This window comes from Desmodus rotundus, chromosome 2 (assembly GCF_022682495.2).
Source record: "Desmodus rotundus isolate HL8 chromosome 2, HLdesRot8A.1, whole genome shotgun sequence".
Taxonomy (NCBI): domain Eukaryota; kingdom Metazoa; phylum Chordata; class Mammalia; order Chiroptera; family Phyllostomidae; genus Desmodus; species Desmodus rotundus.
The window spans coordinates 57,562,563-57,587,670 of NC_071388.1; the positions used below are offsets into that span (position 1 = coordinate 57,562,563).

Here is a 25,108-nt window from a genome sequence, read left to right on the forward strand (position 1 = left end):
ACCGCTGCAAAAATAAGTTAATTTGGCATAGAAAACACCGGGCACATATACTACTGTTCTCCCCGCTCTGATACACACATCGGTCATTACAAATCAGTCACAGCACTCTTTAATTTTGGACCTGAATTACAAACAATATTTTTCAAAAACTAGGAAAGTTTTATTACATTATGTGGAAGAGATAAAGAAGAGATTTATCAAGTTAAATCAAAGAATAGCTGACTCAAATAAAAGACAAAGTTGGCTTGGACAGCAATAAAAAGAAAAAGAAAAAAGAAATGAAAAAAAGTTGGCTATATTTGATTAAACCAAGTTTAAAAAAAAGGCTAATTTTCAGCACAGTATACAAATATTACAGTGTTTACAATATTGTGTAAATTTTACAAATCTGAGAAACTACATACAGTATTGTACTTTAAGGGTAGTACTATACTTTTAGGGCCAATTGTTCTTTTCCAAAAATTAATATATTTTTCAGATTTCATTACTTTATAAATGTTTCAGTCTTTCAGTCTTTTTAAATTATATTATGATGCATACCACCATAGGAATGAAATTAAGTTACCCGTTCAAAGTTCATATTCTCAATATATTTAGCTTTTAGTTTCTGATTCCTAATGATTACCCCATTAGTGATGTAACTGAGGCATGGCTTTTTTTTTTTTTTTTTTAGGTGACAGCTTATTTCAGGTAAAGATGTCCTACCTTTCAGATGGTTTAGATTCTGACAGCTAAGCATCCATTCTCCAGGGGTCTGGGCCACCATGAAAGCCTCAGAAAGGGTAGCAGGAAAGAGATTGATTGTATCCATACGGTAGTTCTTGTTAGTCAATGTTTGGCCATGGAAGAAAGCTGCGTGCACATCAATTTCATTGCCCATACCAAAAAGATACCATTTCACTCTGTCCTCTGCACACATGGACAGTCCCGGGAGACTTCCAAAAGCATATCCATTCACAGCTGTAGGTCAAGAGTAGAGATTGTGACATGGTTGCCTGGGATAGTGACAGTTACCGCTGCAGAAATAAGTTAATTTGGCATAGAAAACACCTGGCACATATACTACTCTTCTCCCCTCTTATACCCACATCGGTCATTACTAATCAGCCACAGCACTCTTTAATCTGGGACCTGAATTCAGCCTCAGGATTCTTGTCAACACAGTACTAGCAGATGAACATGACACTGAAGATAAAGCCTATTTGCTTTTTTTGTTACAAGCCGAATTCGTTAATACAGATGTGTGCATATATACAAAACATATGCACAAGTAGTGAATACAAGACAGATGGTTATTTAGTAATTGATCATTAATTACGTTGATGATGGTAGTATGGGTGATTTCTTTTTGCTTATCAGAATTTTTCCAATTTTCTATAGTAAATATAAATTGATTTTGTAATAAGAAAAAAAGGAAGGGTTCTTTTTTAAAGATTGGAAGGCAAAATTAGAAGACAAATTATCATATGATCTCACCCTAAGTGGAACCTAATCAACAAAACAAACAAGCAAGCAAAATAGAACCAGAGACATTGAAATAAAGAACAAACTGACAGTAACCAGAGGGGAGGGAGGAGGGGATAACTGGGGAAAGAAAGGGAAGGATCATCAAGGAACATGTATAAGGGACCCATGGACAAAGCCAAAGGTGGGTGGGATTGAGGGTGGGAGGTGAGGGTGGGTGGGGGAAAATGGAGACACCCATACTTGAGCAACAATAAAAAAATAAAGAATATTCTGTTGAAAGCTTAAAAAAAAGAGAAGACATATGGAGAAGGAAAGAAGAAATACAGGGGACCAGTGACCAGAGCCACAAAGACCTAAAAGTTTAGAAACAGAACAGCTTGAGAAAAAAAGAAACTTAGTTCACACTGAGTGGTCCTAGAGATAAGGTGGAAATTGATTCTGGGAGGCACTGTGAAAGTCCCCAATGCAACTGAGATACCAAACCAGACCTATCCAGACTAGAATTTTGAGTGTCTTTTTTCTAATGTCTATTTTTGTTGACAAAAGGAAAGAGGATCTTCTAGCCATAATAAGCAAAAATTGGAAACAAAAATCTGTACTTTCTTAATAAGTTTAGTTTTCTGCTTTGGTAGTATAATTATTCTTGTATTCTCAGTTTCTTAGTAAAGGTTATTTTGAAGAAGCTAAAAACAAGCAAACAGACACTAAAACTTATTTGTCTAGTTAGTGTTAATGGATTTGACTTATGCAAATTCTGAATGATAGAAAATCTTACTGAGCTCATTATTCAGTCTCTGAGAATAAAATAAGAGCCTATGCAGTAAAGAAAACATTTCTAGAAGAAATAAAGTGCACTGAAATATAGAAGAAATGATGCAAATTTAGGAGTGACAATGTATGTATAGTGGAGTACCTTTTAGAACTATTTTCCTAGATATATAATAGTTTGATGTTTTATGATAGCATAATTTTAAGGATTTAGTTTAATAATTTTAGGCTATCAAATAATTTTTAGAATGAGTTTGGAAGATAAATATAGAAACATACATATGCATCAATCCATAAGTGATTATTTTTATCCCTATTTTGGGGAAAAATTTGGTGAATCTGGCTTTATCTGTCTTAGAGTTTTGAATTGACCTGTTTAGTTGAGTATCAAGTTGCATGTCCAATATGTTTTGTTATCAGAGCCGCAGACTAGAAACTACTTATTCATATGATGTAATAAACCTAGCAGAATTAATGGATCAAGAAAAATACGATAAAGGTAACATATCTTTGGCAACCTTACAATGCATTCTGTTACTCTCCTGGAAGTCTTCATCGTCTGTGTCAACTTTCTCTGGTTCGGAGCAGTAGGTTTGAATGTTGTCGTCTAGGTACCAGCTGAGGTTTTCATCCACCACAGAAAACATCACTACAAATTCTTGGTCAATATTTTTTTCTTTTTCATTATCCAAAGAATCTGAAGTGAAAATTGTTATTTCAGTAGAACTTTATCTTTACCATGTATTTAAACATGTAATTTATAGTTTTAAAACTTTTTATTACTTATCTTCCTACTAAACTACAAATTTAAACTAGTCGCTCCTGTTTTACAGAACTGGAAACATTTCGGAAGTTTTATGTCCAGTGTTATGTGCTTGGCAGACACCGATATATCTGGATGTTCAGTAACCACATAACTATTAAATGCTTTTTGGAAAATGCGAAGGTTGGAATTCGAAGCTCTGTATACATCTTCTGGTGCCTTCGGCCACAAGCCAAGACAAGTCTTTAAAGGTAACTAATGGTTGTTCAAGTAAGAATTAGATTTCAAGCTCTTGATCTATGTTGTCTTTTTATGATATTAGAAATAGATAATATGATATTATATTCACCAACACAAAACAGATAACCACAGACCTGTCAGCACGGAGTGTCACGAAGGGAATCACGTTTGGTAAAGTCATATATGTTTTCAACACCGCTGTGAAGTTAGATACAGCAAACCTCTCCCCAAGGAAAGTATTTTCTGCAGCTTAGCAACATGTATGAATGTTTGTTCCATTTAGCCCTTCTTCTCCTATCCTGCCCTGCTCTTTCCTTCCTTTTTTTTTCTAGACTCACTCCCTCTCTATCTTACCTACCTAATCATAATGCAGAAGACTTGACTTATATTTAAAAAACAAACTGCCCACTCTGTCTCTTGTCTCTTGGTCATACTTGTATATTCTGAGCAATAACGAGACAATGTACCTTTTTTACAGAATATTAGAGGTCCAATGAGCCCCGAGGCAATATCTTTTGGAGCATCGATGTGAGAGTGGTAAATTCTGGTCACGCAATTGCCATCTTCCTCAGCAGGACTTTGTTCTTGGGTAGCATACAGCACGTATTTATACTGCTCACCTGGATTTACTTTGTCATCTGCTTTATGAAAATCCGTGGTGTTATCAGGGTAGATGGCCCCTAGGAAGCAACATGCAATGAAATTGCAAACTGAATGGGTTTGAATTTAAAAGAAAGAATAGATATTTACTAATTTATTCAGCAAACACTTATTCAACATCTATTATATGTCCCCTTGGGGGATGCAGTGATATCCTATTTGAACACAGAGGAATAAGAGGCTAGAGGTCTGGAACTTGACAGAAAATGTTATCATTATTTTTCATGTCAGCTAAGTCTTCAGGGAGCAGTAACAGATATGTCAGGAGCATAGTGACTTTTGGTGTGTAATTTGAAGAGCCACTCTTGCCTTAGAGCCATGGTATGGAAGCATGAACAAAATGGCAATCCTCTCCTATAATCTGAAACTTTTTATATAATATCAGATTTTTGCCTGTGAAGTAACAATGGAATTGTTTATTGTTTTACTTTTAATTTTGTAAATATCCAAACACATTCACAAGTTAAGAGAATAATATGTTGAACCACCATGTTCCTATCAACTCAGGTTTAACAACGATCAACTCAAGGCCAATCTTGTTTCATCTGTGCCCCCATCCACCCTTGTCTCCATCACCATCTAATTATTTTAAAGCAAATCCAAGACATCATATCATTTATTCATAAACACTCAAGTATGTATCTCTAAAAGAAAAGAACTCTTTTTTTCTTTTAACACAGACACAATACAATCGTCATACCTTAAAAATGACTAATAAACTAATATACCATAAAATAGTAAAAAAGAAATAAGATGGTAGTCATATGCCTCTATGCTATGAATATAATTGTTGAGTTCATAAAAAGAATATAAAATGTGTGATTAAAATATTCACCTTCTAAAACAATAACTCTATTTTAAAAAAGACTAGTAATTAATCAAATCTAATTTTATCTTAATTTTCAGACTTGATCCTTATAATTTCAATGGAATGTATAATGGCCTTGGCATTTTTGCTTATGATCAGAGCTGACATTTATTGAGATATTACTATGTACTATCTTTGTCTCTATTTTATACATGAGGAAACTGAAGCACAGAGAATTTAAGTAACTTGCCCAAGGTCATTCAGCCAGTACAAGGCAACATTGCACATAAACCTTGGTCTATGAATTTTGAAGTCCTTGCTCTTAACCACAACAAAGCACCGACTTTTTTCATCATTGTTATCATCGTTAAGTACTAAGGATGACATAACAGTCCTACATTCAAATAACCTTTTGGTTAATTGTGTCTCAGATGTGACTCTTGGGTCACCTAGCCACATGCACCATTTGGCTGATATATGAGAGTCCCCATGCTGCCTTAGCTGCAGCCGTTTATCTAAAGTTAGGATGGGAGGTGACAATGGCCAAAGTATATTTGCTGTCTTCAATGATGAGACTATCCTCGCCTGGAGTCCTGTTTCTTCCTTTTGGATTTTTGCCTTTTCTAGGCCTTCACACACACTGCTTATATTTCTTATTCTGACTGTTTGGTTGGAAAGAAGTTGGGCACTGAAAAGAACTTCAAGCTCTCACTGCCTTTCACTACATGTTTCCACCCAGAAATCCCAACACATTCACACTTCACACAAACAAACACACCCAAGAGAAACACAATATTATTATGATGAACCAAAATACTGATTAATAAAATAGTTTAGATCTAAACAACATTGTTACAGATCAGACTAGAAGTGGAGTTCATAATCTTAGAAGTTAAAAGGTGTTCCTACTGAAAAGTGAGAGGAAATTCCAGATAAAGAACGAGCTGAACTTACCCTCATGTTCCTTAACATAAGTTATGCCATGTGCATGAAAAGTGTAGGGCCTAGAGGCAAAGTTTTTTAAGTGGACATAAATGGTATCTCCAGTTTCTGCTTTGATAATGGGGCCTAAAAACCCCAGCCACGCAGGTTTTTCTATTGTCTTATTAAAGGTTCCATCTGTATATTGAAGATAAAGGGCCTTCTTGTATATTCGCCCAATTCTATCAGGGCCATTTTGAAGATAGACACTGGAATCTTCCCTGCAAAGGAGAAGAAGACAGTCACTCTATCAGAAGCCATAATTTCTCAGGGTAACATTATAATTAAAAGAAATTAATGACCATATCACATTAAATGTTTGTCTATTGTTGTAGGGGTGCCTCCAAAAAAATGAAGAGGAGAGCTGGCACTTAGTCCTGGTGTTTTAATTATGTGAAGTGTCCCACATCAGGTACGCAGCAGAGAACCATCTGTAAAGGTGCCGTAAACATGTGACGCACCATACCAGAGTGTGTCTTACAAGATTTTTATATTAAAACACTGAGGCATTATGGAATAGAATATAAAATTACAGTGAAATATTAAGATAAAGCAGTTAAGACATTTCTCACTTATAGTAAACCTCTTTCAGCTACTGGGAAAGTTTGAGTTTATAAGCAATCAATTTGTATATATATATATATATATATATATATTTTGTGTATGTATATACATATATATATACTCCTAAATAAAGTAAAATTAATGATGTTAAATTAATTCTATTATTTTTATTTCTTTTAGTAGCACTAAATCAAGAATGGAATTTAGTGTGTGATGTGTGGGGGTTTTAAAATTACCTTTGGATTCAAATTACCCTTGTATTTTTTTAATTCCTTGCTACCAAGAATACTTGAACATTGAATGTTTATATTCTGATTAGTGGCTGATTAACAGCTGCTTAAAACTTTCCTAAAAATATCAGTGAAATCAACAGGAGCCAGGGGGAAAAAAGAAAAGAAAGGAAGAGAAAGAGAGTTTGGTATTCAAACTTTGGAACTGATTCAAACTTTGGAACAATAACTTCAGAGTTATTGTCCTTAACAAGAAGCTTGGACGCTTCGGTGGGATCTGTGGGCACTGTCAGTTAGTGCTTTAGGAGGACCCATTTCAAACCTGGTCTTTGGCAAGCCCCTCTTCTACAACTGAGCAACCAACATCTCCTCCAGAAGAATAAAGACTGCTAACGCTCAGGCTCATGGTTTGGTGGGGGTGTGTGTGTGTTGACTATTTTTGTCTCAGGGACTTTTGATGCCTTCCCATTTTCCTCTCAACCCCTGTGGGCTGCAAATAACCTGACCGAGGAATACACATCATCCTGTTTCCTCAGCTGTAAGCTCACAGGAAACAGTGAGAGATATTTTCCTTTTCTTTTTCAGGACAAGAGTAGGTCTTGTCTGGGAGCCCTGGAGTTTCATTGCTGCAGAGTTTAAAGACCTAGTTTCTTAAAAATCTAGGGCTCTAGCCAAAATTTTCTTAAGCTTTAATGTGCATAGATATCTACTGAGGACCTTGATAAAATGCAAGTCCCCGAGCCCCACACCCATTGATTCTGATTCTGTGCAACTGGGGTGGGGTTCAGCCATCCGCATTCACTAAGAATATCCCCACCCCGTGTGTTCTGATGCTTCTCTGGACTCATTTAGTAGCCTGAGTGGGGGAGGCTCTGAGGTGAAGGAAATGCCTCCCAGCTGCCCAGTCCTAGAGGTAGTGGAATTCTAAGAGGTGGTGAGACAGAAAGTTGTCAGGGTCTATTTCCAGACCAGACCTGGTAGCAGCCAAGCCTCTGCTGGTGTGGTTCCATGGGGGCATCAGATTAAGCCTGAGTGCTGGAGCCAAGGAGTGTGTGTGCTGGGCAGTGGTCATGGTGGCTGAGTTTCGGCAGCAGGAGCAGGTGCTGAGAATAGCAGAGACGTTGTGCTCTGGGTTGACCAGGGGGCTTTGCTAATGAGCGTATCATAGTTGGTATCATACACCAAACACCCAAATTCTCCTGGCTTGTGTAAACCCGAAGATTCTCAAATTGTTCACTTAAAAACGAATGAGATGGAGCCCCCTTTCCCATGCTGGTGGGAGGAGGGCCAAGCAAAAAGTTTAGAAAAATAAAGTAACATCTTTGGATCCAATATGGAGTGGCAGATTCATGTTTATGCCATAATTTCCATTTGTCTTCATTTTCTAATTGTTTGTTGCAGTTTCCATTTTGTTAGAACAAAACAGAAAGAAACGTTCACGCAGGCTCAGAGAGTCTTCAAGGACATCAAAACGCATGGAAAAACCGCAGGACAGGGATGTGAATCCCCCCTGCCTCCTAAATTACAGCATTGCTAGCAACAGGGATGTTCTTAATAAACAGATGTTTTAACAAACAGCAAAATTCTGAGGCGCTGCAGACCACTGAGATGCAGACAGCTTCATCCAGTCCATACCGCTGACAGGAGCTAATCAAGAGTCCCATTCCAGTCAGGCACACAGCTGTGGCAGCAAAGCCTGCAGAGTGAAGATGCAGCACTCTCTGTGCCATCAGAAGAGCCTGGGCCACTTGATCTCACAGGCTGCACCTAAACCCCGGGGTAAATTTTCCCCAGTCTCTGTACACTCCTATTGCTAGGAGATTGGTCCCTAGCAATACTCACACATATATATAGTAATATATATGTAACTGTATATATAACAACATGTATACTAATATATATAGTAACATATATATTATAGTAACATAATAGCCCAGTAATAAAATAGCCATGTCCTGTTGATACATATCTCACATAAGGCCATAGTTTAAAAATAGCTCTCAAATCTTTTTTTATTGATTGATTTTAGAGAAAGAGAGGGTAGAAGAGAGAGAAAGAGAAAGAACTATTGATTTGTTGTTCCACTTATTTATGAATTATTGGTCATTGGTATGTGCCCTGACCAGACCGCAACCTTGGCATATTGGTACAACACTAACCAACTGATTTACCCAGCCAGGGTTGAATAGCTCTCATTTTTAAAGCTTCATTTAAATACAGTGGTATGTACAGCAAAGGAAATCATCAATAAAATAAAAAGAGAACTCACAGAATGGGAGAACCCATTCACTGAAACATCTGATAAGGGATTAACATCCAAAATTTATAAAGTACTTACAAAATTGAACACCAAAACAAACAAACAACCCAATTAAAAATTGGGCAAAGGAACTGGGAGACACTTCTCCAAAGAGGACATACAGATGGCCAGTAGACATATGATCAGTGTCACTAATCATCAGAGAAATGCAAATTAAAACCACAATGAGATATGTTCTTTCACCTGTCAGAATGGCTATCATCAATAAATCAACAAACAAGAAGTTCTGGCAATGATGTGGAGAAAAGGGAACCCTTTTGCACTGTTGCTGGGAATGCAGACTGGTGCAGCCACTGTGGAAAGCACTATGGAGATACCTTAAAAAATTAAAAATGGATCTGCTTTTTGACCCAGCAATCCCACTTCTGGGAATATATCTGAAGGAACCCAAAACACTAATTCAAAATAATATAAGCACCCCTATGTTCATTGCAGTGTTATTTACAATTGCCAAGGTGTGGAAGCAGCCCAAGTGTCCATCGACAGATGAATGGATAAAGCAACCATGGGACATTTACACAATGGAAAACTACTCAGCTGTAAAACACAAACAAAAAAAATTGTACCTTTTGCAAGAGTATGGATGGACCTGGAGAATATTATGCTAAGTGAAATAAGCCAGTCAGAGAAAGACAAATACCATATGATTTCACTCGTATGTGGAATCTAAGGAACAAACTGAACTAACAAGTAAAACAGAGACAGACTCATAGATGGAGAACAGATGACAACTAGTGGGGGAGATGTTAGGGGGTGGAGGGATAGAGCAAAAAGGAAAAAGGACTCATAGACATGGACAACAGTGTGGTGATTGCTGGGGGAAGGGAGGTATAAGGGGACTAAATGGTAATGGAAAAAATATAATAAAAATTTAAAAATAAATGCAGTGCATATTTATATTTTCTAAAAGTGACTCTAAAGCACTTAGTCACATCCCATTTCAATAGAACGGGCTTTGATAAAAAGTTTTAAAGCATTAAAATTCCCCCATATTAATTATTTCCTGAAATAGGAGGAGCATTGCCTAAGCTTTGTGGTTTTTTGTACACAATGATTTCAGGGGGAGGGGATTGAAAATGATTTTTCAAATGGTTGATCTGAAGTTTTAATATATTCAAGGTTTTTAAAACTCAGAACTCCTTTTATATACATAGCAATATGTAAAATATGTTTCACATCTTGTCTTTTGTGGAGAAACAAAATGAAGTCTTAACCAAATTGAGAAATATTTCACATCATGTGATGCTTTAGGGGAGGGGTATTTGTTTATGTTCTGCTTCCAAATGAACATCGGCGGGTCTTTGGGGAATTTCTATTAAATTACAAGAGCACAGCCTGGGGACAAAGGGTCATTTACTGGAAGAGTGCGGGAAGTTTGCCAGTCAGATACTCCATCAAAAGAATCTATTATAGTTGTTCTTTGAACCAAAAAAATAACTCACATTAATTGCAGTTCTTCCTGTTGGCAACTATAACATGCTCCCTTCTATTCATTGGGATAGCTGTGTCCCTGTCTAAGTAATCACATCCTTCCTGGGTTGTTTTTTTTTTTTTTTGTCCCTCAGTTTCTATAATCCTATAGCCAACACCTATAAGTGAATTTTTAATGGTAGGGAAATTTAAAATAATTTTATACTGCCTTAGAATGATAATAATAATACTACTCCCTTCCATAAAATTTCATAATGCACTCAAGGGGTCTTGCTTTATATTTATTATGGTTACTAAAATGTGGTAACTAATACGTGAAAAGTTTCTGGATTCTTGGCTTCATTAATTGAGACATAGCATATGAGTTTTCTATTGCTGCATAACAAGTTAGGACACAGCAGCTTAAAACAACATTCATTTATTATTTCACAGTTCTGGCATGGCACGACTGGGTTCTCTGCTCAGGTTCTCACAAGGTATTGGCTGGTTGAGTGCTGTGTGGGAAAACCCACTCCTAGTCTCACCCTCGTTGTTGGCAGAATTCAGTTCATTGTGTTTGCAGGATTGAAACACTTGTTTCATTGCTGGCTGTCAGCGTAGGACCTCTCCCAGTTCCTTGTATTCCTTCTCAAGTGTCTCATTCTATCATCTAGTCAGCAACAGTTTGTTGAATCCTCAAATCTCTTTGAATCTTTCTGACTTTCTCATCTTCCGCTGGAGAATCCTCAGCTTTAGCTTAGGCCCACCCTATTTTAAAGTCAACGGTGCCATTGAATATAACAAATCATGGGCGGGATATCTCATGATATTGCAGAGATTTGGGATAAGGCATCTTTGGACACCATTTAAAAAACTCTGCCTGCTGCACAAAGGAATCACAAGGAAAACAGTCAGAAATTAACCGGTAGACAAAGACTCGGATTATAGGTCCTAACAAGTTTTACTCCACCGGCAGAACATGAACACAGTATCTAGTGTCAACTTTCTTTTGAGGCCGTTCTCAGGGGAAATAACAATTGTGATAATAAATCTCAGAGCTTAGAAGTGTGAAATGCTAGAGCTATTTAATTAGCTCCTTCACGCAGGCTGCTCTGCATAAAGTATTTGTACCTCACTAGCTATTGCTTGCAATTTTTTTTACTTGGCAACTTTGGAGTATGAGTGATTGTAACTGACTTTTCCAGATTATGTTAGCTAATAATTGTAACTTTTTAATCATATAAAAATTTTAAGACCATTTTTGAAGGGATAAAGTGAATGCCTTCAGTGAAAATCTTTTATTAAAAAATATTTTGTTTGCTGCCCAATTTGCTTAAACAGGGGATACTTTAAAAATTAACTTTTCTCATAATAATAGTAAATATAATATTTATTGACTTCTTTTGGTATTCTGATCACTCATAATCATAATTTTAATACTTATTATTATACTATAGGGTGAAATGTTTTTAGTTCATTCTTCATTCCCTAATTTTTTGGCTAGAATTTGAGTTGCCATTACTTCTTAGACATTGATTTTGCTTATAATGACATGGTCACCATTTCTGGTTTATTTCTCACACCCACGACAAGCTGGAAAGCTAGGTAATGAACTTTGTAGGAACTGTGTTTAAAGAAGGGACACTGAGCCTGAGTGCGAGCCTACAAACTCAGTGTAAAAGGGTGTTGTGGTAACTGTTCTTGCGCTTAAAGATTTTTCACTTACTTCTAGCTTTCTGTGTCACCAGGGGAAAAAGTTTACCTGAAGATAACAGGAGTAGTATTATTTGTTGCCATTATATAGACAATAAACACAGAAAATATTTAATTAATGCCTACTATAGATTACTATAGGGCCAGCACAGACTATTGTGCTTAGTAATTGTTTTGTATGTCTGTCATTATTATTTAAATATAAATTATTTAGGAGCAGAAAACTATATTTATAGAATCTTTAACTATTTATTAATTTATGAAAGTGACAGATAAGGTACTTACCTTAGAAAATTAAAAAATTTTCAGAAATATAAAAAAATTACTTTTGACCTCATTCCTTTAGAAGTGAATATCATTGGTATTAATACAAGAGAAGTAAACTGTTTTTCTAGTTAAAAAAATCCATATAGGACTTGGCTGGTATGGATCAGTGGACTGAATGGTGGCCTGCGAACCAAAGGGTTGCTGGTTCGATTCCCAGTCAGGGCACATGCCTGGGTTGAGGGCTGGTCCCCAGTAGGGGGCATGTGAAAGGCAGCCACACATTGATGTTTCTCTCCCTCTCTTTCTCCCTCCCTTCCCCCTCTCTAAAAATGAATAAATAAAATGTTTTTAAAAATCCGTACATTTCTTTCTTTTAATGTCTGCCAATGTTTTCAGTTTCACTAATGCTATGTATAATTCCATAAACTGACTTTTTTTTTGCTTTAATATGATGCATGTTTAAATAAAATTTTTAATTAAATTTTTTGGTTAACAGGATCATATACGTTTCAGGTGTCCATTTCTATGATATGAGATCTATATATTGCACTGTGTGCCCACCACCCAAAGTCAAACCATCTTTCTTCAGCATATGTTAGGCCCCCTCCACCCTTCACCATTTCCTCACCCCTTCCCTCTGGTAACCAGCATACTGCTGTCTGTGTCCATGATTTTTAGTTTTCTATCCTACATATGTGTGAAATCACATGGTTCTTAGCTTTTTCTGACTGACTTATTTCATTTAGCACAATATTCTCAAGGTCCAGCCATGTTGTCACAAATGGCAGTATTTCATCTTTTGTTATTGTAACAGGGTGCTGCCAAGGGGGGCCTCCAAATATGGATTTGCAATGGGGTCCAGAATTCAGGGTGTCCAGGAAATGTTAGAAAAAATATGTATATATAGGATGTCCTCACCCTCACAAGTCTGAGCTGGGGGATGGGACGCATGGAGTAGGGCCATTGAGAGTTGTTTTGAATAGCAGCAGTTTTGCAGATAACCTCTAGAATGGTCATTTAATATATCAATAACCTTTAACTGGTTTCCTAGATATGTTAAACAGCTGTGGCCATGCTTTGAGCCAGGAGGATGGGAGTGACTTCAACCCATAATGTAACTGGGAGGTAACTCCTCCTGGTTACAGTGCCTGTGTGAGAGCTTGGAGATGATCGGCTCCATGCCATGGGGCCACACCTGCCCAGACTTACTATGGCAGACCAGTAGAGCTGGAAGAATATGGGAATGCTGGCAGGTGTAACTGAACGTGGGAGGAGTGGGAAATGGGGCTGCAGAGGAAGACTGGCGCTGGGATTTCAACCCAGGTGTGGCAGCCATGCTGGGCTTCTTTTGGGGGACCACACGGCTTTGGTGAAAGTTGGGACTGTGCAGCTTTAGGGTGCTCCCTTTTTGCCACGTGGCTTAGGAAGCAGGAGAGACTGCCTGGAAGGAAAGGGGTGAAAGGATTCTTGGTGGTAGGCCATGAGAAGGTGCCACATGGTTTTGGATTAACGGGAAATTGGGGCGGCAACACAGCTGATGGCGCCAGAACTGAGGGGCTGCCTAAACCACTGACTTCTACTTCTTTTCCTGAGATATGGTACCCCAGATTGGGCAGAGGGGAGAAGGAAGGACTGTGCATTTGTGGGTATTCTAAAGGACTTTAGTATTTTTAATGAAGACATTAATTCATTACTCTAAGTCTGTATAACCTTTTAAATAAATAATCCCTTTCCTTTTTACCAATCTCTGGCATTGAGAGATGTCTTTCCCTGGTGGCAGACAAGGCGAACCTAGTACAGGGGTGGACCCCGGAGCACAAGGGTGGGTCCATTCGGTAATAGTATATCATCCCCACCCCCCACCCCCCTGCCGCCCTGGTCTGATCCGTAACATTATGACTGAGTAGTATTTCATAGTATATATGTACTACATCTTCTATATCCAATCCTCCATTAAAGGACATTTTAGTTGTTCCATGTCTTTGTCACCATGAATAACACTGCAATGAATTTAGAGGTGCATATATCTTTGCAAATACATGTTTTGGGGTTTTTTTGAGTAGATACCCAGGAGAGGGATTGCTGGTTCATATGGTAACTTTATTCTTAAAATTTTGAGGAACCATCAGATTGTTTTCCATGGTGGCTGTACCAGTCTACACTCCCACCAGCAGTGAATGAGGGTTCCCTTTTCTCCACAACCTCTCCAACACTTCTTATAACCTGTCAGGTTGATAATAGCCATTCTAACAGATGTGAGTTGGTGTCTCATTGTAGTTTTAATTCACATTTTCTAAATAGTTAGTGAAGTTGAGCATCTTTTCATATATCTGTTGGCCACTGTAAGTCTTGGAAGAGCTATCTGTTCAAGTCCTCTGCCCATTTTTCAACTGGATTGTTTGTATGTTTGGTGTTAAGTTATACAAGTTGTTTATATGTTTTGGATATTAACCCCTCGTCAGAGCTGTTGTTTGCAAATATCATCTCCCATTTGCCAGATGCCTTTTTGTTTTGTTGTTGGGTTTTTTTGCTGTGCAGAAACTTTTTACTTTGATCTAGTCCCATTAATTTATTTTTGCCTTTACTTCCCTTGCCTTCAAGGTCAAATTTATAAAATGTTCTTTATGATCAAGGTCCATAAGTTTAGCACCTATGTTTTCATTTATGTAATGACTTCTTTCAGATCTTATATTTAGGTCTTTGATATATTTTGAATTAAGTTTTGTACCTGGAGACAAATAGTAATCTAGTTTTTATTCTTTTCATATGATGTTCCAATTTTCCCAGCACTGTTTATTGAAGAGGATTTCTTTTCTCCACTGTGTGTTTCTGGCTCATTTGTCAAAAATTATCTGCCAATATATATGTGGTTTAATTTCTGAGTTCTGAATTTTATTCCATTGGTCTGTGTGTCTGCTTTTCTGCCAATACCATGCTGTTTTGATTAGTGTAGCTCTTAGTATAATTTGAAGTCAGGTAGTGTGATACTTCCTGCTTTGTTCTTTTTTCTCAGGAATGCTTTGGCTATTTGGGGTCTTTTGTAGTTTCATACAAATCTGATGATTTTTTTTTGTTCTGTTTCATTAAAAAATGACATTGGGGGAGAAACAAGATAGCAGAAGGGTGAGTGGAAGTTACACTAACCTCCCAGGACCAATATGGAATTACAACTGAATTGTAGGAAAATCATTTGGAAATAAACAACTGAACAATAGTGGGAGAGAAGCCTTATAACCACAGAGAAAAGAAACAGGTTCAGCACAATGTGTCTGGTGGGGAGTGCAGAGGAAACACCAGAGGGCTGGCTGGAAGACCATGGGTGGCAGCTAAAGTGCCAGAGGGAAATTTCAGTGGCCAGGGGGATCCTCCTGAAAAGTGTGGGATCTAAACCCTAAGTTGGGATCTGTACCCTGTAGCACCAGAGCCCAAAAAGTACACAGGTAGCATCCAGCTGGGAAAAGCATCAGGGTTTCTCTCTGCCAGAGATGGATGGCTGGAGATGCAGAGAGCCATTTAAAGGGCCAACACATAAATTTTCATATGCAGCCACTTACTCTGGGCTCTGCCAAAGGGAGTGGACTTGAGATGCTTGAGGAGAGACTGGGGATGGTGGCTTTGGGGAGAGAACTGAGAGAGCAGCCACCAGGATCCTGGTGCTGAGTCATCCCCCATACTGCAGGAGCCATCTTGCTCAGGCAGACCACTTTCCTACAGTGGCATCAGCCTGAGGGGAAGCAATAGCCCTACCCTAGGAGTTACTGTGCCCTACCCTGTGGAGCTCAAGCCTGACAGATGATTGCAGAGTGACTAGGTTAACAACTGAAGGAGACAGCAACAGGTGGTAGATCCCTAGTAGTCGTGAACAAGCTGCCTAAGTCAAGACTGGGACACCATCTGACTTCATCAGAGGCAGATCCACAAAGAAAAAACAGTGGTAAATACTAGATGCTACTGAGATGAAATCCACCATGGTCTTCTCCATGATTTGCAATATTGTGTTTCCAGCATAGTTTTTTGACATTAATTTCTGGTCCTTCAAATTTGTTTATATTAATCACTAGATTTTATTTATAGTTTATTTCAATTCTCATATTTTGTTCCTCCCTTCTCTCACCCCAATTTTACCTTCTTCTTTCCTCTTATTATTTTCATTTTAAATTTTGTTTCTTCTCTTGCTACAACTTGTTTCCATTCCACATTCTTATTATTTCTCCCCTGTCCAGCCTCTCAAAATCAATTTTCTTCTCAACGGTCATCTCACATTCTTTTCCCCACTCTTAAAATACCCACATGCTCTCTCCACCTTTATCAATCTTTGCTTCTCAGCTGTGCATAGGGTAGTTGTTGCATTTTTTTCAATCTTATCCCTAGATCTTCACTATTTTTGTATTCTAAATCTCAAATTTTACCATCCTTCTCTCCTACTCCATTCTGTCTTCATCCTGCCTATTATTTTTTCACCTCAAATTTTAATTTTTCCCTGTTTTAGCCTGGTTTTCCTTCCCTATTCTTAGTATTTCCTCTCCCTCCATCATCTCAAAATCACTTTCCTTTCCTATAGACATCTCTTAAGCTTTTCTTTCTTTCTTTTTTCTCTCTTATTCCCATCCCAGCTATATGAATCTTAGCTCACTTGTTGTTGATAGTGCTGTGGTGGGTCTTTTTCTCCAATATGGTTCCTGTTTTTTATTATTTATTTACTTTTTTCCTTTTTCTTTCTCTCACTTTATTTTTTTAAAATTTCTGTCTAAACCTAATAGTGTATGCTTCCCTTCTCTTACTCCATTCTTCCTTCTTTATTCCCTTTTGTTATTTGTGTTGTAAAGTTTACTTTCTCTCTTTGCAATGTACTGATTCCCTACTTTTATTAGTGCTCCTCCCTCTACCCTCTCAAATCATTTTTTCTTTCAGTTAGTCTTCTCACTCATTTCTCCTTTCTTATAATAGTTTTAATCTCTTTACACCCTTATTAATACTAGTTCATTTGCTATTGATAGTGGGATTGTGGGTAGGAGTTATTTTTGCAGCTGTGGGTTTGTTTCCTGGGCTGTGTGGTTTTGTTCTGGCAACACCTGCACAACAACATACAAGATGTAGTGGATGGAGTGACCCTCAGTCAGCCATCTGGAGGGAAGGACCCAACAAAGAATGACCAACAACAATCAAAACCCAATTACATCCAGAGAGCCAACATAAAGGGCATAAAAGGCATCCCAAGAGCTTCAAGTTCAGGAGATCAAGGAGACTGCACCACTGAATCCCACAGTTCTTCTACCATAGAAGTCCACACCACAAAGACAAGAGAGTCAAAGCATATCAATATAAGAAGCAGAAATAAACAAGAAGAGTCTCCACTAAAATGGGGGCACAAAGAAACAACCCCCAACTGAAAGGAAAGGAGGAATCCCTAGAAAGAGAGCTAAATCAAATAGAGACAAGTGAACCATCAGACACTGCATTCAAAACAATTGCCATTAGGAAGCTCAATGAACTCAGTGAGAATTATAAAAAACTACAGGGAAGCTACAAGGAAATTACTTCAAACAACATCAACATGAAAAAGGACATAGAAACTATCAATAAGAGTGAGGAGGAAATGAAGAATACAATTTATGAATTGAAGAACACAGTAGAAGGAATTAAAAGCAGGCTAGATGAAGCAGAGGATTGAACCAGTGAGCTGGATTACAAGGTAGAAAAAAATTCCCAGACAGAGCAAGAAAAGGAAAAAATTCAAAAAGAATGAAGAGGGGTTAAGGCAACTTCAGGACAACATGAAATGTAATAATATCCATATAATAGGGATACAGAGGGAGAAGTAGAGGAACAAGGGATAGAAAACCTGTTTGAAAAAGTAATGACAGGCCCTGGCTGATGTGGCTCAGTGGATTGAGTGCTAGCCTGAGAATCAAAGGGTCACCAGTTCAATTCCCAGTCAGGGCACATGCCTGGATTGTGGGCTAGGTCCCCAGTTTGGGGCGTATGAGAGGCAACCATACATTGATGTTTCTCTCCCTCTCTTTCTCCTTGCTCTAAAAATAAATAAATGAAACCTTTAAAAAAAGAAAAGAAAAAGCAATAACAGAAAACTTTGATAAGTCACATAAGTCCAGGAAGCATGGAGGTTCCCAATCAAGATGAATCCTGAGAGGTCCATGCCCAGACACATCATAATTAAAATGGCAAAATTCAAAGACAAAGAGAGAGTCTAAGAGACAGCAAAGGAGAAACAGGAATAACATACAAGGGAGTTCTGATAAGGCTAGCAGCTGATTTCTCAATGGAAGCACTTCAAGCCAGAAGGCAATGGCAAGAAATATTCCAAGTAATGAAAAGAAAAGGCCTGCAACCAGGACTACTCTACCTAGCAAGGCTCTCAATTAAAATGGAAGGCAAAATAAAGAGTTGCTCAGAAAAAAAGAAGGCAAAAAGAATGCACCTCCACCAAACCAGCATGGCAAGACATGCTAAAGGGACTGCTTTAAGAAGATGAAGAAAAAGAGTGAGAGAGAAGAACACAGGTACAAGTGGGAAAAATGGCAATGAATAAGTACCTATCAATAATAAAAACATAAATTGATTAAATGCTCCAATCAAAAGACATAGAATAGCTGAATGGATAAGAAAACATGACCCACACATATGTTGCCTACAAGAGACCCACTTCAGAACAAAAGACCTATACAGACTAAAAGTAAAGGGTTGGAAAAAAATATTTCGAGCAAATGGACAGGAAAAAAAAAGCCAGGGTAGCAATACTTATATCAGATAAAATAGATTTCAAAACAAAGGCATGAAAAGAGACACAGAAGAACACTTCCTAATACTTGAGGGTAGAATCCATCAAGAAGACCAACATTTCAAACATGTGCACCCAATATACAGGAGCACCCAAATATATAAGGAAAATCTTGGAGGACTTCAAGAAAGATATAGACAGCAACACACTTATAGAAGAGAATTTTAACACCCTATTGTCGACAATGGATAGATTTTCCAAATAAAGAATTAGCAATGATATTGTGGCACTGAACAATTCTCAAGATGAAATGGACTTAATTGATATATACAGAACTTTTCACCCCAAAGCTGCAAAATACATATTCTCTTGAAATGCACATGGAACATTTTCAAAGATAGACCATGTGATAGGACACAAAACAAGCCTGAACAAATTCAGGATAATTGAAATCATATCAAGTATTTTCTCTGACCACAAGGGCCTGAAACTAGAAACCAACCTCAGGTAAAAAACTAAAAAACAGTGAAATTCATGGAGACTGAATAACATGTTATTAAACAATGAATGGGTTAACAATGAGATCAAGGAAGAAATAAAAAAATTTCCAGAAAACAATGAAAATGACCACACAACATCCCAAAACCTATGGGACACAATGAAGGCAGTACTGAGAGGGAAGTTCATAGCAATACAGTCCTACCTAAAAAATATGGAAAAATTTCAAATAAACTACCTAACCCTACATCTACAAGAACTGGAGGAACAACAACAAACAAAGCCCAGAGTAAGTAGAAGGAAGGAAATAATCAAGATCAAAGCAGAATTAAATGACATAGAGACTAAAAGAACAATTCAAAGGATCAATAAATCAGGAGCTGGTTCTTTGAAAAGATCAACAAAATCAACAAGCCTTTAACAGATTCATCAAGAAAAACAGAGAGGGGACCCAGATAAATAAAATCTGAAATGAAAGAGGAGAAATTAAAACAGATACCACAGAAATTCAAAGGATTGTAAGAAATTATTATGAACAACTATATGCCTGCCAAGAAATTTGAAAACCTGGGTGAAATGGACAAATTTCTAGAAACATATAATCTTCCAAAACTCAATGAAGAAGAAGCAGAAAGCTGAACAGACAGAAAACAGCTAGTGAAATTGAAGCAGTAATCCAAAAAACTCCCAACACACAAAAGCCCTGAACCAGATGGTTTCATGGGAGAATTTCGCAAAACATTTAAGGAAGAGCTAACCTCTATCCTTCTTAAACTATTCTGAAAAATCCAAGAAGAAGAAAAACTCCCAAATTCTTTTTATGAGGCCAGCATCATCCTAATCCCAAAACCAGTTAAAGACACAACAAAGAAAGAAAACTACAGGTCAATATTTCTGATGAACATAGATGTTAAAATCCTCAACAAAATATTGGCAAATCACGTCCAGCAGTACATTAAAAAGATCATACACCATGATCAAGTGGGATTCATCCCAAGGATACAAGAATTGTATAATAGTCACAAATCAATAATCATAATATATTACATAAACAAAAGGAAAGACAAAAATCACATAATCATGTCAGTAAATTCTGAAAAAGTGTTTGATAAAGCCCAGCACCCATTAATGATAAAAACACTCAGCAAAGTGGGAGTAAAAAGAGCATACCTCAACACAATAAAGGCCATATATGAGAAAGCTACAACCAACATCATACTCAATGGGCAAAACCGAAAAGCTTTCCCCCTAAAATCAGGAACAAGACGAGGGTATCCACTTTCACCACTTCTATTCAGCATAGTATTGGAAGTTCTAGCCAGTGATCAGACAAGAAAAAGAAATAAAAGGCATCCAAGTTGGAAAGGAGGAAGTAAAACTGTCATTGTTTGCAGATGACATGATAGTGTACGTAGAAAACCCTACAGATTCTACCAAGAAATTACTCGACCTAATAAGTGAATTTGGCAAAACAGCAAGATACAATGTCAATATTCAGAAACTGAGGGCATTTTTGTATACCAACAATGAAATATCTGAAACAGAAATTAGGGGGGAAAAATCCCATTTACTATAGCAAAAAGAAAAATAAAGTACTGGGAATAAACCTAACCAAGGAGGTAAAAGACCTATACTCCAGGGGTGGAGGGATGGGGAGAAAAGGCATACAACTGTAATTGAATAACAATAAAAAAAAAAAGACCTATACTCCGAAAACTATAGAACATTGAAGAAATAAATTAAAGAACACATATGGAAGCATATATCCTGTTCATGAATTTGAAGAATTAACATCATTAAAATATCCATACTACCCAAAGCAATTTGTAGATTCAATGTAATCCCTAATACCAATGACATATTTCACAGATACAGAAAAAGCATTTCAAAAATTTATATGGAACTATAAATGACCTTGAATAGCCTCAGCAATTTTGAGAAAGAAGGACAAAGTGAGAGGGATCACAATGCCTGGTGTCAAACTATATTACAAAACCACTGTAACCAAAACAGTCTGGTACTTGCATAAGAACAACACATAGATTAATGGAACAGAATAGATAGCCCAGAAATAAACCCATGTCTCTATGCTCAATTAATATTTTACAAAAGGTCAGGAGCATAAAATGGAGTAAAAATAGCCTCTTCAAGAAATGGTGTTGGGAGATCTGGACAAGTACACACAGAAAAATTAAACTATACCACCAACTTACACCATGTGCCAAAATAAACTTAATATGGATTTAAATATAAGTTGTGACACCATAAAAGTCCTAGGAGGAGGATATTGGCAGGAAAATTTCAGGTATCCCATGCAGCAATATTTTCACCCATATGTCCCCTAGAAGAGCAAGGGATATAAAGGAAAGAATAAACAAATGGGACTAGGTCAAATTAAAAAGCATGGCTAAAGAAAACATCAGCAAAATAGAAAGGGAACCAACTGTATGGGAAAATATATTTGCCAGTGATACTTCTGACAAAGGTTTGATCTCCAAAATATATAAAGAACTCACTGGACTCCACACTGGGAAGACAAACAACCCAATTAAAAATGGGCAAAAGACCTGAACAGATACTTCTCCAAGGAGGGCATACAGAAGGCCCAGAGAACTATGAAAGGATGCTCAGCATCACTAGCCATCAGAGAGATGCAAATTAAAACCACAATGAGATACCCCTACACACCAGTCAGAATGGCCATCATAAACAAATCAACAAACAACAGGTGTTGGCGAGGTTGTGGAGAAAAGGGAACCCTAGTACACTATTAGCGGGAATGCAGACTGGTGCAGCCACTGTGGAAAACAGTATGGAATTTCCTCAAAAAAGTAAAATGGAACTGCTTTTTGACCCAGTGATTCCACTTCTGGGATTATACCCTAAGAATTCTGAACCGCCAATTCAAAACAACCTAAGCACCCCAATGTTCATAGCAATGTTACTTACAATAGCCAAGTGCTAGAAACAGCCTAAGTGCCCATCAGTAAATGAGTGGATAAAAAAAGTGTGGCACATTTACACAATGGAATACTACACAGCAGAAAGAAAGAAGAAACTCCTACCCTTCACTACAGCATGGATGGAACTGGAGAGCATTATATGAACAAAATAAGCCTGGCAGTGAAAGACAAATACCGTGTGATCTCACCTACTAGTGGAACCTAATCAACAAAACAAATAAGTAAGCAAAACAGAACCAGAGACATGGGAATAAAGAGCAAACTGACAGTGACCAGAGGGTAGGGGGATAACTGGGGAAAGAAGGGGAAGGATCAAGGTAAGGAACATTTATAAAGTACCTAGGGACAAGGACAGTGTGAGGGGAGGATTGAGTGTGGGAGGGTGTGGGCAGGGCAGAGGAGAGCAATGGGGGGAAATGGGGACAAATGTAATTGAACAACAATAACAAATTTAGAAAACAATGACATTGGGATTTTGAATGGGATTGCATTAAATCTGTATTTTGCTTTGGGTAATATGGCTATTTTAACTATGTTGATTCTTTCAATCTATGAACACAGAATATATTCCTATTTCATTGCATCTTTTTCAATCTCTTTTAATAATATTTTGTAGTTTTCAGTATATAGGTCTTTCACATCTTTTGTTAAGTTTATTCTAGGTGTTTTATTCTTTTGGTTGCAATGGCAAAAAAAATGGTTTTTTAAATTTGTTTTTCTGAAGTTTCATTTTTGGTATGTAAGAAAGCTGTGAGTTTTTGTACATTGATTTTGTATCCTGCAAGTTTACTATATTTGTTTATTGTTTCTAATAGTGCTTTGGTGGAGTCTTTAGGGTTTTCTATATACAGAATCATATTACCTGCAAAAAGTGACACTTTTGCTTCTGCCTTCCCAATTTGCATGCATTTTATTTCTTTCTCTTGCCTGATTGCTCTGGCTAGGACTTCCAGATCTGTATTGAATAAGGGTGGTGACAGTGGGCATCCTCAACTTCTTCCTGATTTTAGGGGAAGAGCATTTAATTCTTCACCATTGAGCAGATATTGGCTGAGGGTTTATCATTTGTGGCCTTTATTATGCTGAGGTACTTTCTTTTTATACCTATTTTATTGTGTTTTAATCATAAATGGGTGTTGCATCATATCAAATACTTTTTCTACATCCATTGATGAGATCATATGATTTTTATCCTTTGTTTTGTTAATGTGGTGTATTACATTGATCAATTCGCATGTGTTGACCCATCCTTGTGCCCTGTAATGCACCCCACTTGATCATGTTGTATTATTTTTTTAATGTATCGTTGTATTTTATTTGCTGGTATTTTGTTTAGGATTTTTGCATGTACATTCATCAGGGATATTGGTCTATAGTTTTCTTTTTATTGTGTATTATCATTGCCAGGTTTTGGTATCAACATTACCAAAATGTGTTAGGAAGTATTGACTCTTCTTCAATTTTTTTGAAGAGTTTGAGAAAGGTAAGTATTAAATATTTGAATGTTTGGTAGCATTCACTAGTTAAGCGATCTGGTTCTGGACTTTTTGGAAAGGGTTCGATGTTTGTTTCAATTTGCTGACTGTTCATTGGTCCATTTAGATTTTCCAGTTTTCAGGATTCAGTCTAGGAAGGTTATATATTCCTAGGAACTTATCCATTTTTTTCTAAGTTATTGAGTTTGGTGGCATGTACTCTTTTACAGTATTCTGGTGTGATCCTTGGTATATTTGGGATGTCTGTGGAAACTTCTCTTTCATTTTTGACTTTGTTTATATGGGTCTTCTCTCTTTTCCTTAGTGAGTTTAGCCAGATGTTAGTCAATTTTATTAATCTTTTCAAAGAACAAGCTCTTGGTTTTATTAATTTTTATATAGTTTTTTTGTTCTCTAATTCATTCAGTCCTGCTCTAACATTTATTATTTCTATTCTTCTCCTGGCTTTGGGTTGCTTATGTTCTTCTCTTTCTAGTTATTTAAGATAGAAAGTTAGGTTGTTATTTGGAATTTCTCTTGTTTCTTGAGATAGGCTTGTAATGATATAAATGTCATTCTTATTATTACTGCTATTGCTTCATTCCAGAAGTTTTCATATGTCATATTGTCATTCTCATTTTCCTTTCTGTATCTTTTGACTTTTTCTATTTCATTCCATACTTTGCTCTATTCTTCAGTGTGAATCTCTCCACATTAGGAGCAAGTGAAACTTTTTTACAACCCACCCTATAATTTTTTTCTAGGTTTATGTATATCTCTTAATCATTTATTTTTATTTATTCACAAATGTTTATTTAGTGTCTCCTATGTTCTAGGTACTACCTACAAAGCAGTGAATGCAATGGATGCTTTTGCTATCATCTCAATATATATTTTCCTTTTAGTTGTCCCAGATCTTCAAGGTCATTATCAGCTTAAACTCAGTTTTCTGCCTAACACCCATCTTGCACTCTTTCCATCTTATTTTTCAGCCCATTCATCTCCACTTCTTTAGCCTTCACACAACAAGGGATGCTAGTTATATCCAGTGATATCTTATTATCCTTTGCTGACTGGATTGGTGTTATAGTCTGAATATTAATGTTCTCAAAATTCAGATGTTGAAATCCTACCCTTTAATGTGATGGTATTAGAAGATGGGGCCTTTGGGAGGTGCTTAGTTCATAAGAATGGAACCCTCATGAATGGGTAAGTACCTTAGAAAAGAAGTTCCAGAGAGAT

The 25,108-nt window shown here is 37.1% G+C and overlaps 1 protein-coding gene across 3 annotated transcripts in view; it reads right to left on the minus strand.

Annotated features, from left to right (window-relative positions):
- The window catches only part of CP (ceruloplasmin), an 80,276-nt gene that overhangs the window by 52,876 nt on the left and 2,292 nt on the right, over positions 1–25,108 (minus strand). For all 3 annotated transcript variants that reach the window (XM_024556306.3, XM_053918245.1, XM_053918244.1), the window contains exons 2-5: positions 5,661–5,908; positions 3,706–3,918; positions 2,759–2,932; positions 706–960 (exon numbers count right to left, since the gene is read on the minus strand). In XM_024556306.3, coding sequence (XP_024412074.2) covers positions 706–960; positions 2,759–2,932; positions 3,706–3,918; positions 5,661–5,908 — 890 coding nt within the window. The remainder of the gene's footprint in view (positions 1–705; positions 961–2,758; positions 2,933–3,705; positions 3,919–5,660; positions 5,909–25,108) is intronic.